Below are 14,838 nucleotides of genomic sequence, written 5' to 3' on the forward strand. Positions count from 1 at the left end.
AAAGTAGATAGCTAAGAACATACGCTTTTGCCAGTTGATCTGATCATGTCAATAACGTCCCACAGTCCTTCCAATCTTGTCTTTATTTTACTAGTCTCTACAATGCCAGCTCCGATATCCAATCCATCCAGTTGTCACACAAAACCATTTCCCAAAAAAGCCATGGTCCCTGGCTACATAGAACCTCCCTGAGTGTCTCTATAAAGCCACTTCCCTATCCTGATTCAAGTCCTTTCTTAGGGGCCCATTTCATCCGTGCAGTTAACAAGAAATTATCCAGTGAGACCTGCAGGTGTTTTTATTCCTTACACACACACACAAATCTTCACTATGCTGTACGCTGGTTCTTGTGAGGAACCATGTTATCTTACTGATGCTAACCCTTTTCTTCTCTATCAACTCCATCTTACTACTCCTTGTTACACTATCTCTAATATTACATATCTTCCCAATGCAGGGTTCATGTCTTTGATGTGTATTGCAAGGCACCTAGTACATATTAAGTTGCTGTAATAAATAATCCGATGACTTTAGTGTAAACTGTTAACCAATCCTTTCAGGAAACGAATCTTGTCCCCACCTTGTACCACATTATACAATGGGCTGAGTAAATTTTGGGACTGTTGCCTTCCCTCTGAATCATTAGGTACAGGCTACTGAGAAATAGATCTCAGACTATTTGGATGAACAAAATTTGAGGTAAATAAATATTGATCTAAGCCTCTAGCTGATCAGGTTATCCCTATGACCACATGGGGGAGTGCTGTAGCACTTTGTCAATAACAAATGCATTTAGTTTCAGGGTGGTGGTTCATTTGTTATTGTATATTCTGTACTTGTTCCATGCACAGGACTGACTCCTTTCAGCACCAAAGGCAAGGATGTTCCTTGCTGTGTACGCCTGTGCCAAGGGAGTAATGGGGTGGTACTCTCCTCTGCAGGCTGCGTGTCCAGTGTATCCTAGCACAGATGAGAAAAAACAGTCTCCATATGGCTGTTACTTCCTTTCTGGCACTGGTTGGCACGGAATAGATGCTCAGAGACTGAGCACAGGCTTGGCTCCAGCCCATAACATGTTAGCCAATGCAGCTGAGCTGGCGGGGGGTAAGGGGGTGGAGGAAGGAAATAATCTTCTCGACCAGTAGAAGAAAAGGAGATCCAAGGAGATTCACAGTTCCTTCCCTAGTCTGCTCCTGAGGCACCACAGACACACATCAAACACACAAAATACCAATTTGAGATCATGTCTTTTTAACTCTCTTTAAAAAAGCATGCTTCTCTCCAGAGAGATCTGTATTGGAATGTGCCCATCTTCAGAGAGCCGCATTTGTACATTAAACTCAATGCTGATCCAAACACTTGATGTTATGTTCAGTCACTTGCTTTGGGCCCAATCAAATATTTTGCATTCCCTAAAATCCCTCAGTAATCAATTGGAGTTATAGGTGAGCAAAGAAAGCCTGATTAGGCCCCCTTAATTTGCAAGCCAAATTCTTCACACAGATCAAAACCACTTATCACTGTAAAGAAGGAAAAAGAAAACAGAGGAAGAAGGGAGCAGGGAATAGACAACAGTAAGTGCCAAAGGGAAAATTAAATTAAGCAGGATGTTGCTCTGGTTTCTAAAATAAGTTAATATTTGCAATTAAATAAAGGGGGAGCAAAAAATTATACACAAGGCTGGAAAAAATGGAAACTGGCAGAAAAACAAATGGATAAAAGGTTTTTTCCTCTAATTTAAGTGTAGTGTACAATCTTTTACATATACATTTATTTTCTTGAATCTCTCTAAACTATGTTCAACAGGTCTTATTTCAGAGGGAATGAAAAATGAGACTGGCAGAATACTAGAGCTGATGAGAAGACAAATTAATGCTGTTAAAATTCTGAGGGGCATATAGTTAGGTTTATAGGCAGCTATTTTTCTAAAATTTACATGCCACATTTGTGGGTAAGTTTCAGCTTATTTCAATTCCAGCCAATGTTATGCACTGGGTTTATATTCTGACTTCTCCAAGTGCTGGCTTGCTTTCACCAGAACAAACTGATCAGAAACCATAAAGTTATTACTTGCCCACAATATACAGAGAAAATGGTTTGTATACAGAATCAGGCTCCAGTCCTGCATTGTGATTTGTATACTGTACCTCTGTGGAGTGCTACTGAAGTCAACAGGACTGCATCTGTGTGGATCATAATGAAGGATCATGGCCTAAGCATTAAAAAGCTAAGCCAGTTGGTTTCTCACATAGTACTCATATGAGAGCTACAGTATTACAGTTATTCCATGAAGTTTATATAGTATACTTCATAGCATAGCCACTATACTTACATAATACACTGCTTTTCAAGTTAAAAAGAGTTAGGGGTGATAGAATACATCGCCTCTTGTGCTTAATGGACTTCTGCTCCAAAGCCGTGTGAGGATCAATAAAAACACTTGCACTGTCTCACACTTAATTTTTAAGTCAGAGATCTTAAATAGCCATTACACCCGTTACACTGATGAATGATAAATAAGGAATACTAAAATAAAAAAATGAAAATGCATACCTCCTCTATTTCCATTTTCTTCATCCTGCCAAACAAAAACAAAATACAATTAAAATGTAAAATTTACCAAATGGAAGAAAACACGTATGGACAAGGTTTTAAAAAAATGAGTGCCTTGTTAGGCTCACAAACCCATGCTTAGGCACCTAAATAAGTGGTCTGATGTTCATGGTAGCTGAATGTTTAGCACTTTTTAAAATTAGACATTAATTACTGAAAACCTTGATAAGGTGTATATTTAAACAAACAAATCTCATCTTACTTCCTTGATAAGTCACACAGCAGCAGTCACATGGCATTATTTGATTCAAGAAAATATACCAAAAAGCAAAGCTGTACAGCAAAAGTGCAATTCATCTAAAATTGGAGAGGTTCCACATTTTTTGTCTATCAATGACTCATCGTAAAATTAGTTCACTTTAAGTCTTAAGTATTTCCTAACCGCATATCCTGCAAACTCCACCTGAAATCTAAATCAAGCTTTGTCGATCTGTAATATGATCAATAAGTTTCTACACTTAGAATAGCTTAGGTAACAAATTGGATGATGATGATGCTCCTTCTCTCATACTTGCATTGACTTTTCAATATTAACTAAAAATAGAGTTGCGTCAGTGAAGTACGCAGCTATAACTTGAAAATATGAAGGAGAAGTTGAATAAGTAGTTCCCTTTTTTACATAGTCAATTTCCTGTCTAGAATCACGTTATAAAGTCAATATGGAGATTCAGTAGCAACTCCACAGTTAAGGTCAACCTCCTATTCTATATTAAGGCTGATTTTATCTACTCCATGACTTCACCAAACTTCTACCAATTTGGAATCTGACATGGGCTTACATGTCATGAAGTAGAACTTTTCTGGAAAATTTAAGGCAAAAAGACATTAAGAAATACGAGGAGTCTCTTCCCAGCCTGCCAAAGAAAATTAAAGAAAAAAACAAATCCCATTCCAACCCCTTCAAAAGTCTATTAACTTTCTCTCTCTTTTTTTTTTTTTTTTTTTTAAAGCAGCTTGGCTTAGGAATTTACTTTGCTTGGCTGACATGGCCTCATTCAGAATGAGGTGAACTAGTGAAGGCAAAGCTAAAAGTTATTTGGTAATCTTACCTGTGTAATATGTTTAAGTGGAGCCTTAGTTCCAAATTTCCAGGCTGCTTCCATTAAAAACAAAAAAACTACATCTTTCTTCTATTAATTTTGTTTTCCTGGAATGACAGCTTTTCATCCCAAACTTTACTCCAAATTAATTATTTTTTTTGCCTGAAAGTTTATAATATGCAGTGGTACAATATAGACCAGGGAAAGGTCCCTCTAGCTACAACACACCTCATTGTGGTGCAGATTATACAGAAATGCTGTATCACAATACATTGTCATTACAGCACAGAAGTTACCAATGAGTCTGTGGAAGCTTTAAAAACCTCAACACAAAAATTTAACTTTAAAAAGGATTGAGCTAGTAAGGATCACATGTCTATCTCTAAAAAGCAGATATACTATAACAATTGTATCAATTAGGCTAATTTTGAGAATAGCCAAGTGTATACCTTTGCTTTTTTGTACAATACAGACTGTTCAGTATTTCAGCAAAAACACTGTCCCAGAGAACAACTAGTGTTAAAAGTCATTATTACAGCACTCGCTTCCTGTAACAGTTCAACATGTTTTGAACTATGATCACCCAAAAGGACTGCAGCATAAAATTGTGTAATGGCAATCTGTATTTATCTAGTTTCTACCCAATTCACTGAACAAAAAACCAAACAAAACAAAAAAATGTTTGAGACTTTAAATATTTGGATTCTTGTTTTCCAAGGCTATAAAAGTATGGGTCCAAACTATGAGAGGGAACAGTTTAATATAGGATATAGTAAACACAATACTGATAGATTACCAATTGTAAAATTGGTATCAATTTGTGAAGAACTGGAAATCCCTCATGTGGCATGTACAGCTGAGTCATAAAACAGCTGGAAAAGATTAATATTAAATGGATTTTGTATGATATCAAGGCAATGATCTCAATCCTTAAAAAAAAAAAAAATGTACAAGAAGTGCTTCTCAATTTTTAAAAGCATTTTTACGTTCACCATACATGCTGCAACATTTTTTAGCATGTACTGTTTCAGTTGTATTACACCATTCATAACAACACAGACATGCAGAAAGTACTACACTTCTAAAAGTAAGTTTCTGTTGCTACTTAGCACTAGTAAAAATGAAACAGATTAGAATGTTCATTATACTCTTCTCTGCTTCATCATGTTGCCCCTTGGCACCTTTACAATGATACCAGCCTTGCCTGCCCATTTGTCAGCTTCTTACATCTCCTCTCACACTGCCCCTTAACGCACGGAATGCCCTTGCTGAACTGATCCATAAGGCTACCACACACTTCCTCAAGACCAGTCATTGCCATGATGCAAATAAGAAACCAGCCAATAAATAAAGGCGAGATGGGAAGCAGATGAGGACAGCTGATGCCCAATCTCTCCAACAATATATTAGGGAGAGAGAAGTATATAAAATTTTGTGTTGGATTTATCTGCCTCCCACTTGTTTTACATGTCACCTGCCTTCTCAGATAAAAAGCTCTTTTGGGAAAGGACCATGTCTTTATGTGTATTTGTACAGCACTAGCACAACGGGACCCTGATCCTGACTGGGGCCTCTGGTACAACTTTAATATATATGACAATAATACTCCATAAATACTACTGATCCATTACTGTTCACATTCAGGTATTACAACATTATATTCAATAAAATGGAACAAAAATAGAGACAGTGTAGTGAATTGTAATTAATAAATGATGGCTCTCCCCACATCCTCCCCAACCATCACCACCACATTTTCAGCTGACTAGAAAGCTTTAACAGATCTTTGTGGATGCAGACCGTTGCCAAAGTGACCCATGCGTTTGTCACCTTTTCACTAAATTACCACTTTGTGTTCTAGTTCTACTTGCAGCTACACTTCTCATTTACTGAAACCCAAACTAATACAGTTGCCAGCTTATTTCATGTGTTCCACAGAGCATTATACCTGTGCTCCACTCTGCAAAGGTTCACATTTGGTTTTCAGTGCAATTCAGGCTGTTTGTTCTGAGCTATGCCAGTTTTGGTTAGGGTCTTGGTTACCTTAGAAACTGCCTTAATTGCTTTCTTTATCTGATAAGGGAGGTCAATGGAGGCACTTGAACTGGCTGACCCTAGAGTTGTACGACTAAGACCTGAAAGAATGAATAATATTTTTAGTGGGGAACCCCCAACTCTGGAGCTCACTTCCATCACTGATCCAACCCAAATCTCTTGGCTTTTATGGTACATTGCAAATCTCATCCATTTTCTCAGGCTATTCCAGATTGGGGTACGTTAGAAAGTTTTGCTTGCTTTTGGGAAAGTTTAGTAGGAACAAATAAATAATGGAAGGTCACATTTTGGTTCTATCGTATCTTTCTCCATTTATTGGCTATGTGCTAGGACAAAAGAGCCTTTGTCACAGTTATTACTGAGCAGTGCTGGTTTTTTATACTGTAACTAAGAGACACTCTACTTGGGTGGCATTGACTATCAGCTTAATGCAGTGTTTCTCAACCTTGGAGCCGTGACGCCCAGAGGGGGCGCCTCGGTCAGCTTCAGCCCCCTACCTTTTGAAGCTTTGGGGGAGGGGTCACGATTTTTTCTTCTTAAGACCAAAGGAGGTCCCCAGCATAAAAAGTTTGAGAAACACTGACTTAATCTAACCACTTAATCTCTGTGCTCTCTGGCAATCCCAACCCATATCCTATGCCTAGTTTCCCCATTTCTGTTAAGACTTCAAAACATCTGAATGCTGGAGAAACTGAACTGAATTTGGTGCCCTGAAACTGCTGGATCGCAGCAGCGTGGGTCTAAACAGAATGAGCTTATCTGACTTGATGATAAACACCCAGCACACGTTAGTAGGTGCACTATTTAGGACGTGCCTAACTCCTCAAATCTATTACAATAGAAAATGTCACAATATCAGTCTGCCTTTCAGTTCTCCTTACTGCACAACTTGAATATTTTCCAGGGTGTCCATACTAGCCAAGTAAAACTGGCTCCTTACATTGGCAAGGGTAAGCAAGAGAATTATCTGTCTTTAGATCACTCAACCCTTGCACATGTGATGGTGTTTTCAAGGTACCTTGCCAACTTCATTTCCAACATCCTGTCTGGATTCCTGCAGCTACTACATTTAAACCAACAACTTTTTGAAAAAACAACGACACTCTTAGCATAATTTGTAATCTGGGATGTGGTGAAGCCATCGCAGACCCAGACTGTTCCTTGCTCCCAGCCTCCTTTCACGGCTTTCTAGATTTTATTTTAGAGAGATCAGGATGGAAGAGGCAAGGACTCACTGCCCAAAAAAGCTGCCCACAAACAAGTCCTAAGCTAGGATACCAGAGTCCATGTCTGCTGCAATATCAGAGGTAGGAAGTGTGGTGGTTCAACAATTAAGGTTGGATGTGACTAGGCAAGAAATGTCAAACAGTGCAACTCTTGACTGGAAAGCTTCTTTGTGGAGAGTTCATTCACTGGGGTGGACCAGCATGTGGCTGAACCAGGCAGAATGGTTGTTGAAAGAACTGAGGAGATGAAAGGAATCCTTAAGGATCTTTATTTCCTCTCTGCTCAGTAATGGAAGATCATCTCCCTTAGGAAGTGACTCTTGGTTTTCCCCAACGGTTTATGAAAGCAGCTTCTACAGAGTAGTCCAATCTGATCAGGACATGCTGACTTGCTGGAAGGTTCAGGGATATCAGGACATGTCTAACTGCTTTGAGTTCTAGCAAGTCAATGTGAAACCTCTCCTCTTCCCAAGGAACAACTCCTCCTTCACTAATCTAAAAGGGAAGTGGGTGCTCACCAGTTCAGGTTGCCACTGGTGATAATGGAAAGATTGAGGGGCACCTACAGAAGGGAATACTTTAGGGAACTGGATCAATGTAGCTACCAGGTCAGTGACGCCTTTATTGCCAAGGGAACCTGTAGCTTGCTTTCAGCACTCCCCCAAGGGTCTGAAGAAGGAATACGGAACTGACACGATTTAACAGAGCATGGAACCGGATCATGACAAGATCGGCAGCCTCTAGTAACTCTCTATTTGCAGGTCAGGTAGCTTCCAGCTTTTCTATCCTTTCTGTGGATGTTCATGTTTTTGCCTCCTTCCTGTCTATGACTGTACGCAAAAGCATCAGCCTCTGGTATTGGGATTGTGAGCTTTTATGCAGGTTTAACACAAATCCCAGGGTTTTGAACATGACCTGAGGAGATCTGGATACTGCTTGTTATTACTATTTATTTGTATTACGATGGCCTCTAGGAGCTGCATTCATGGACCAGAACCTCATTGTGACAGACATTGTACAAACAGAACAAAGACATGGTCCTGACCCCAAGGGGCCTGGATGGTCTTTTGGAGGGACTGGGCTTGAATGACTCAGTTATCCAGGTATGGGATCATAAAGAAGCCTTCCAGTGTGAGAGCAGCCGAAATTACCACCATGATCTCCGTGAGGGTTTAGGCAGGGGATATTGATAAGATGGACTGGCAGAGGGATATTTTGGAAGTGAAAGTGACCCACTAAGAACCTTATAAATCTCTAGTGGGATAGGGAGACACAGAGGTGTATGAGAAGTCTTGGGTCTCCAGAAAAGACGATGTATGAGATTTTAAAGACTTATTCCTCTTCCTTCTGCCACTTCACCAAAACCAGAATGGAAGAAGAAACCATGATATTGGCTCCTACTCAGAGTCCTGAGGCAGGTCATTTAGGCTGTTGACTGCCAAAAGCCAGCATGAGAGATTCTTGTAGATCAATTTGTGAGTTTGTCTGACTGAAGTTCAGTCAACAACTGAATGGCCACTATGAATGAAGAGGATAAGCAGGCAGCCATAAATATGTAAGTGCTCCCTAATCCCATAATTTCCTGTTTGAAGCAAGAGTCATAATGGAATGGAGAAACCATTTCCAACATTTCAGAGACAGAAAAGGATTAAGGAAGATGAGTGCCTAACAGCCCTGCTGCAGGAACATGGGGATCCTAGCATCTCAACTCAGGCCTCAAACTCCACTGAAAAAATATTTAAAGCCTTAGATGTGAGGCACCAGAATGGCTCATTCCAGTGGGGACACACTCCTTTGGCTCTCCGAAAAGCTGTCAGAAGCAAAGGCAGAAGGAGCTGAAGACATACAACTAGAATGGGATAAAAGTAGATCTGTCCACTTCCCCTTCCTCTGGGATTTCCCTGGAAGCATATGTTTAATAACCCAAGAGAACCCAAAAGAGCCTCTGGAGAAGACTGGAGAGCTGGATAAGTGAAGAGAAGTGACCTGCTGAGGTTTCTTGTTGGAGACTACAAAAATGGTCTCTGTCAGGAGGAAGCAACAAGGCTGCATAAACCTTGTTCAGCACGGACAAAACTTCCTCACTCCCTTCTACCTCTGCTTCAAACTGGAATCCATCCAGAGAAATCTCTTGGCTGACCCCCTGCTGATCATTCTGTACTGCAGAACAGGGAAACATGTTATGATCACCTGATTCCGACTAGCTAGCAATTTCTGCTGCTGGCTGGCTTCAACAAGTCTGTCAGTGGAAGGGCTCAGGCACAGAATGCAAACCACAACAGACTGCTATAGTGATTTGGAGCAAGAGTGGCAAAGCTTTCCTGCCCAGTTTCTTCTACTCCATAAGGAGTCTGGTAGCCACCCAAGGCACGCAGATACAAAAGAAAGCTTCAGCCAGGAAACTCCAGCTACCTTTGTGCAGGGAGGCAGGAAACAACTAGGGAGCAGAGTCTAGGAAGAGCCAAACAGAGAACTGGAAGCCAAAACTTTTTTTGTTCTTGCCTGGCTCCTTGCCTGGCAGACAGGGCCAGGAGGAACACCCAATGGTTGCATGCACTATGTGAACCCATATCCTTGGAAGAGTAACAAAAATGTTATTTTATGAATAAAGTAATGCTAACTAGATCACCAAAATTGTCTCACTGTTTTCTATCAGTAAAATACACACTTTTTTTTACCCATTGAATACAACTGAACACTTAGAATGTTACAGCAATAGACAGTAATTCATGTTATTTGAGAAAAACCAACGTACTATATAGACAGGTTTCAGAGTAAACAGCCGTGTTAGTCTGTATTCGCAAAAACAAAAGGAGTACTTGTGGCACCTTAGAGACTAACCAATTTATTTGAGCATAAGCTTTCGTGAGCTACAGCTCACTTCATTGGATGCATACTGTGGAAAGTGTAGGACATCTTTTTATATTCACACGAAGCATGAAAAAATACCTCCTCCCATCCCACTCTCCTGCTGCTAATAGCTTATCTAAAGTGATCGCTCTCCTTACAATGTGTATGATAATCAAGTTGGGTCATTTCTAGAATATACAAATACATATCTTGTGTCTCTCCTGGCTAATTGAGAACTGAAAGGCTCTAGCCCTTTTCAGTAGATAACGTAAATAAAAGAATCATGAAAACTGTCTTTATAGCACACATTAACTTCAGATGTAAATGAATGAAAAGTGAAGCAGATTTCCTACCTTGTATTGTTTACTACTTTTTCCAGGTTGTTCTCTAAATGTGACATCGTGATACAGACACTTTTGATTAAACTGTTTTTTTTTTTAAAAATCTGGACAGATGTGTCAATAATTTTATGTCAAAAATTTGCCAAGTTTGGCAGCAATACATTCAAGTTTTACAGTAACAAAGTATTACTGCACTTATTAGTAACCAAACAAAATGTTTTGAAAAACAGAAGATCTTTAAATTATCCTTTTCATATAATTATTTTCCGTTTCTGTCAACGGAAGTCAAAAATAAAGTCTCAGGCCCACACTGATGGGCCGTAGTATTTTGAAAGGGAAAGAATTAAAAACAGGAGGAAGACTTTAGTCTGTGACTTAAGTGAGAAGAGTAGTGCAATAGTGCAACAGTAATCTATCTAAGGAAGCGTACACTTTGTGAGAATAAAGCAGATCAAGGAGTTTGTACTGAAGGAGAGAGCAAATGAGCCTGACATTTATTAGCGCGCATGAAGGTTTTTCACATCAGTGTAAGATTTACACTCACGGAAACAGGAAAGCTTTTATTATCTTAAAAGAGATTATTATTTTGACATGGATCATTTTTCCTAATTGCCACACATCCCTAAGGAGTAAAAAAGAAAGAAAAAAAGAAAACAAAAACCCAACAAAGCATCATAATGCTCTGTTTCTGAAATATGGAGGTGTTTTGAAAAATATCACTCATTCATTTCACTTACTTTAAAAGAAAAGTGAACAGCAGACTCGGGAGGGTAGACAATGAAGTGTCTTAAGGTAAAACCAAAACCCTGAGACGTCCTCCTTAACACAACTGTTTTTGGACCAGGCCAAGAGAATGTTTCTTCTTCCTCCAATGGTGATACAACTTCACTCTGCTCTTTTCCATCTTTATGTTTTGACACCTAAAATAGGTTAGAAAAAAGTGCTATATTAAAAAATACAGAATTTGCAATTTTGTTTTTCTTAAGAGACAATCCATCTACAAGAAACAAAATTTACAAGACAAAATACACAAACAGGATCATCATATCATCAAGCTGTAAATTTGCCTAATACACTAAGACTTGTTCCAGCAAAGATTAAATCTCAGGTTATATCGTGAATATAGCTATTTTTAAATTGTAAGTGAAGCTGTATGTATGTCAGAAAGTCACTGTACAAAAAAAAAAATAATCAAGTGCTAGCGTTTAATACTGTGTACTGAACTAATCTAGGGAGATCCACACAGATTGCAAATCTTGTCTGACTCAATTTACTCCATGTACAAATACTGAGCTGCTTCCTGGGTCTCTGCTGGGATTCCATTTCAGATATTTACCCAGCACAAACCCATACATATACTGTACATATAGACCATTCTATCCTGGCCTGTAATTCGCATAAGAATGGCCTAACAGGGTCAGACCAATGGTATCCTAACATCTGAGAGTGGCCGGTGCCAGATACTTCAGAGGCAATGAACTGAATAGGGCAATTTATTGAGTGATCCATCCCATCGACCAGTCCCAGCTTCTAGCAATCAGAGGCTTAGGGAAACCCAAAGCATGCAGTTGTCCCCCTGACCATCTTGGCTAATAGCCATTGATGGGCCTAACCTCCATGAACTTATCTAATTTTTTTTTTCTAGCCGACCTATATTTTTGGCCTTCACAATGTCCCCTGGCAACAAGTTCCACAGGTTGGTTGTGCATTGTGTGAAGAAGTATTTCTTTATATTTGTTTTAAACCGATGCCTATTAATTTCATTGGGTGACCCCTGGTTCTTGGGTTATGCAAAGGAGTAAATAATACTTCCCTATTCACTTTCTTCATAACATTCGTGATTTTATAGACCTCTAATATCTCCCTCCCCTCAGTCATCTCTTTTCTAATCTGAACAGTTCAAGTCTTTTTAATCTCTCCTTGCATGGAAGTTGTTCCATACCCCTAATCATTTTTGGTGCCCTTCTCTGTACCTTTCCCAATTCTAATATATCTTGTTTGAGATGGGGTGGCTAGAACTGCATGCAGTATTCAAGGTGTGGCATACCAAGGATTTATATAGCAACAGCATATTTTCTGTCTTATTAACTAGCCCTTTCCTAATGGTTCCTAACATTGTTAGCTTTGTGCACTTCCACTGCACATTGGGCATATGTTTTCAGAGAACCATCTGCAATAACTACAAGATCTTTCTTGAATGGTAACAGCTAATTTAGACACCACCATTTTATATGTATATTTGGGATTCCGCTTGTCAGCATGCATTATTCTGAATTTATCAACAATGAATTTCATCTGCCATTTTGTTCCTCAGTCACCCAATTTTGTAAGATTCCCTTTGTCAGTTTTCACAGTCAGCTTTGGATTTAACTATAATTTTATATTGTCTGCAAACTTTGCCACCTCACTGATGTGTTTTTTCCAGATCATTTATGAATATGTTGAACAACTGGCCCCAGTACAGATCCTTGGGGGATGCCGCTACTTACCCCTCTACACTGTGAAAACTGACCATTTATTCCTACCTTTTATTTCCCATCTTTTAACCAGGTACTGATTCATGAGAGGACCTACCCTCTTATCTCACGACTGCTTGCTTTGCTTAAAAATCTTTGATGAGGGATCTTGTCAAAGGCTTTCTGAAAGTCCAAGTACAGTATATCCCCTGGATCACCCTTGCCCACATGCTTGCTGATCCCCTCAAAGATTTCTAAATGACTGAGGAGGCATTATTTCCACTTACGAAAGCCATACTAACTCTTCCCCAACATATTGTGTGCATCTGTCTGTCTGATAATTCTGTTCTTTACTATATAGTGCGCTCAGAATTGGTATTCTGAGAGCAGCAGCTGATGAACCAGATCAGTTTTTACTTTTTAACCTCTTTACTTTGCTCCAACAATCACCTTCCATCTGACAAAACTGACACATACAGTAAAGACTCAGCCATAATTGGTTCACAAGTTAAATGTTCTGTCCCTGAAAAGGAACTACACAAGGTATAGACAAAAAGTAAATCCAACTTCTACTTTACAACAACATTTAGAGCAATGTGACAATGGAAATGAGAAAGGCATTTCATTTGTTAGGCTTCTTGATGGAGGTTTAATCCTTTGCTATTCAAGAAAATACTGACTCAACCTCTTTGTTTTTGAGTTCATTCCTAGAGAGTGATTCACCCCCAAGATGTTTCAGTATGCCAATGTCACCCAAAATTATACAAGTAGCAAAGTCAAAATTCCATCTTGTTACACCCCATTCTCCCAAGCATAAACAAAAGCATGTATTTAAGAACCACCCCAAATATTTATGTAGATTTCATATAACTATAGCTCAAATTATAAAGTTTTAATAAATTGTATATCTTATCCCTTTATCCAGCTGTATATTCAGGCATTGTGATTTTCCAAGCCAATGCCACTTCATGCTTATTTACCTCAAAGCTAAAGTCAAAATAGATTAAAAAAAAATACCATGTGAAAACCTATGAGGCCCTCCAAATCGGATCCAGTGTTCTGTGTCTGCGTTGGGTATTTGACCTAGTAATCACTCCGATGTTTTTTCAGTTAGCACGAACAGTCCCACAACTTTAGTGGAAAAAATAGTTACCTACCTTTTGTAACTGTTCAAGATGTGTTGCTCATGTCCATTCCATTCTAGGTGTGCACGCATGCACATGTGCGGAGATTTTTGCCTTAGCGGTATCCGTATAGTTGGCAGTGGCGTCCCTTTGAGTTGATGATTACCTGTTAGGTTCACTCCCTCTGGGGCACCTGGCATTGGCCACTGTTGGCAGACAGGATATTGAGTTGGATGGACCTTTGGTCTGACCCAGTATGGCCGTTCTTATGCCGCACTCATACGCCAGTATATCAGGCATGGCCGACCCTATGTCCTCTCAGTTCGTGCTTGATGGCAACTCTGACAAAGGGGCACGAGGGCAGGTAATGGAATGGACAGGAGCAACATCTCAAAGAACAACAGTTACAAAAGGTAGGTAACCGGTTTTAATTCTTTGAGTGCTTGCTCATATGAGTCACCTAGAATGGAATTGACAAGCAGTTTTCATGGAGGTGGGCTCAGAGTTCACGGTTATGCAGCTTGCAATAGTGCTCTACCAAAGCCAGCATTGTCTCGGGCCTGCTGAGTAAGTGCGTAATGCGATGTAAATGTGTGGAGAGATGACTAGGTGGCCGCTCTTCAGATCTCTTGGATTGGCATCTGAGCCAAGGTGGTTGCTGATGATGCTTGTGCTCTAGTCAAGCATGCTTTGACTATCGCCAGTGGAGTCACACTCACCTGCTTATAACAGTATTGGATGCAAGCTGAGAGCCAGGACGAGATCCTCTGAGCAGACACTCGGCAACCTTTTATCCTGTCTGCCTCCGCAAGAAACAGCTGCGTTGACTTACAGAAAAGCCATGTCCTGTCAATACAGAAGGCCACCGCACTCCGGACATCCAGGGCACGCAACCTGCACTCCTCTTCAGAATCATGGGGCTTTGGAAAGACGACCGGTAAGAAAATATCTTGGCCGGTATGAAACTGGGAGACTACCGTGGGCTGGGTGCGGCCACAACCAGACCTCGTCCTTGTAGAATACCATATAAGGTGGTTCTAATGCAAGTTACCTGATCTCAGACACACTGTGGGTGGATGCAATCGCCACCCGGGACACAACCTTCCAGGAGAGAAGGAGAAGAGAGCAGGAAG

At 40.0% G+C, this 14,838-nt stretch overlaps 1 protein-coding gene across 4 annotated transcripts in view; it reads right to left on the reverse strand.

The window, feature by feature from the left end:
- ARHGAP21 (Rho GTPase activating protein 21) overlaps positions 1 to 14,838 on the reverse strand; it is a 200,374-nt gene that overhangs the window by 112,957 nt on the left and 72,579 nt on the right. For all 4 annotated transcript variants that reach the window (XM_078851835.1, XM_078851836.1, XM_073334267.2 and 1 more), the window contains 2 exons: positions 10,863 to 11,045; positions 2,554 to 2,578 (listed from right to left, as the gene is read on the reverse strand). In XM_078851835.1, the coding sequence (XP_078707961.1) occupies positions 2,554 to 2,578; positions 10,863 to 11,045 (208 nt within the window). The remainder of the gene's footprint in view (positions 1 to 2,553; positions 2,579 to 10,862; positions 11,046 to 14,838) is intronic.

This window comes from Lepidochelys kempii, chromosome 2 (genome assembly GCF_965140285.1).
Source record: "Lepidochelys kempii isolate rLepKem1 chromosome 2, rLepKem1.hap1, whole genome shotgun sequence".
Taxonomy (NCBI): domain Eukaryota; kingdom Metazoa; phylum Chordata; order Testudines; family Cheloniidae; genus Lepidochelys; species Lepidochelys kempii.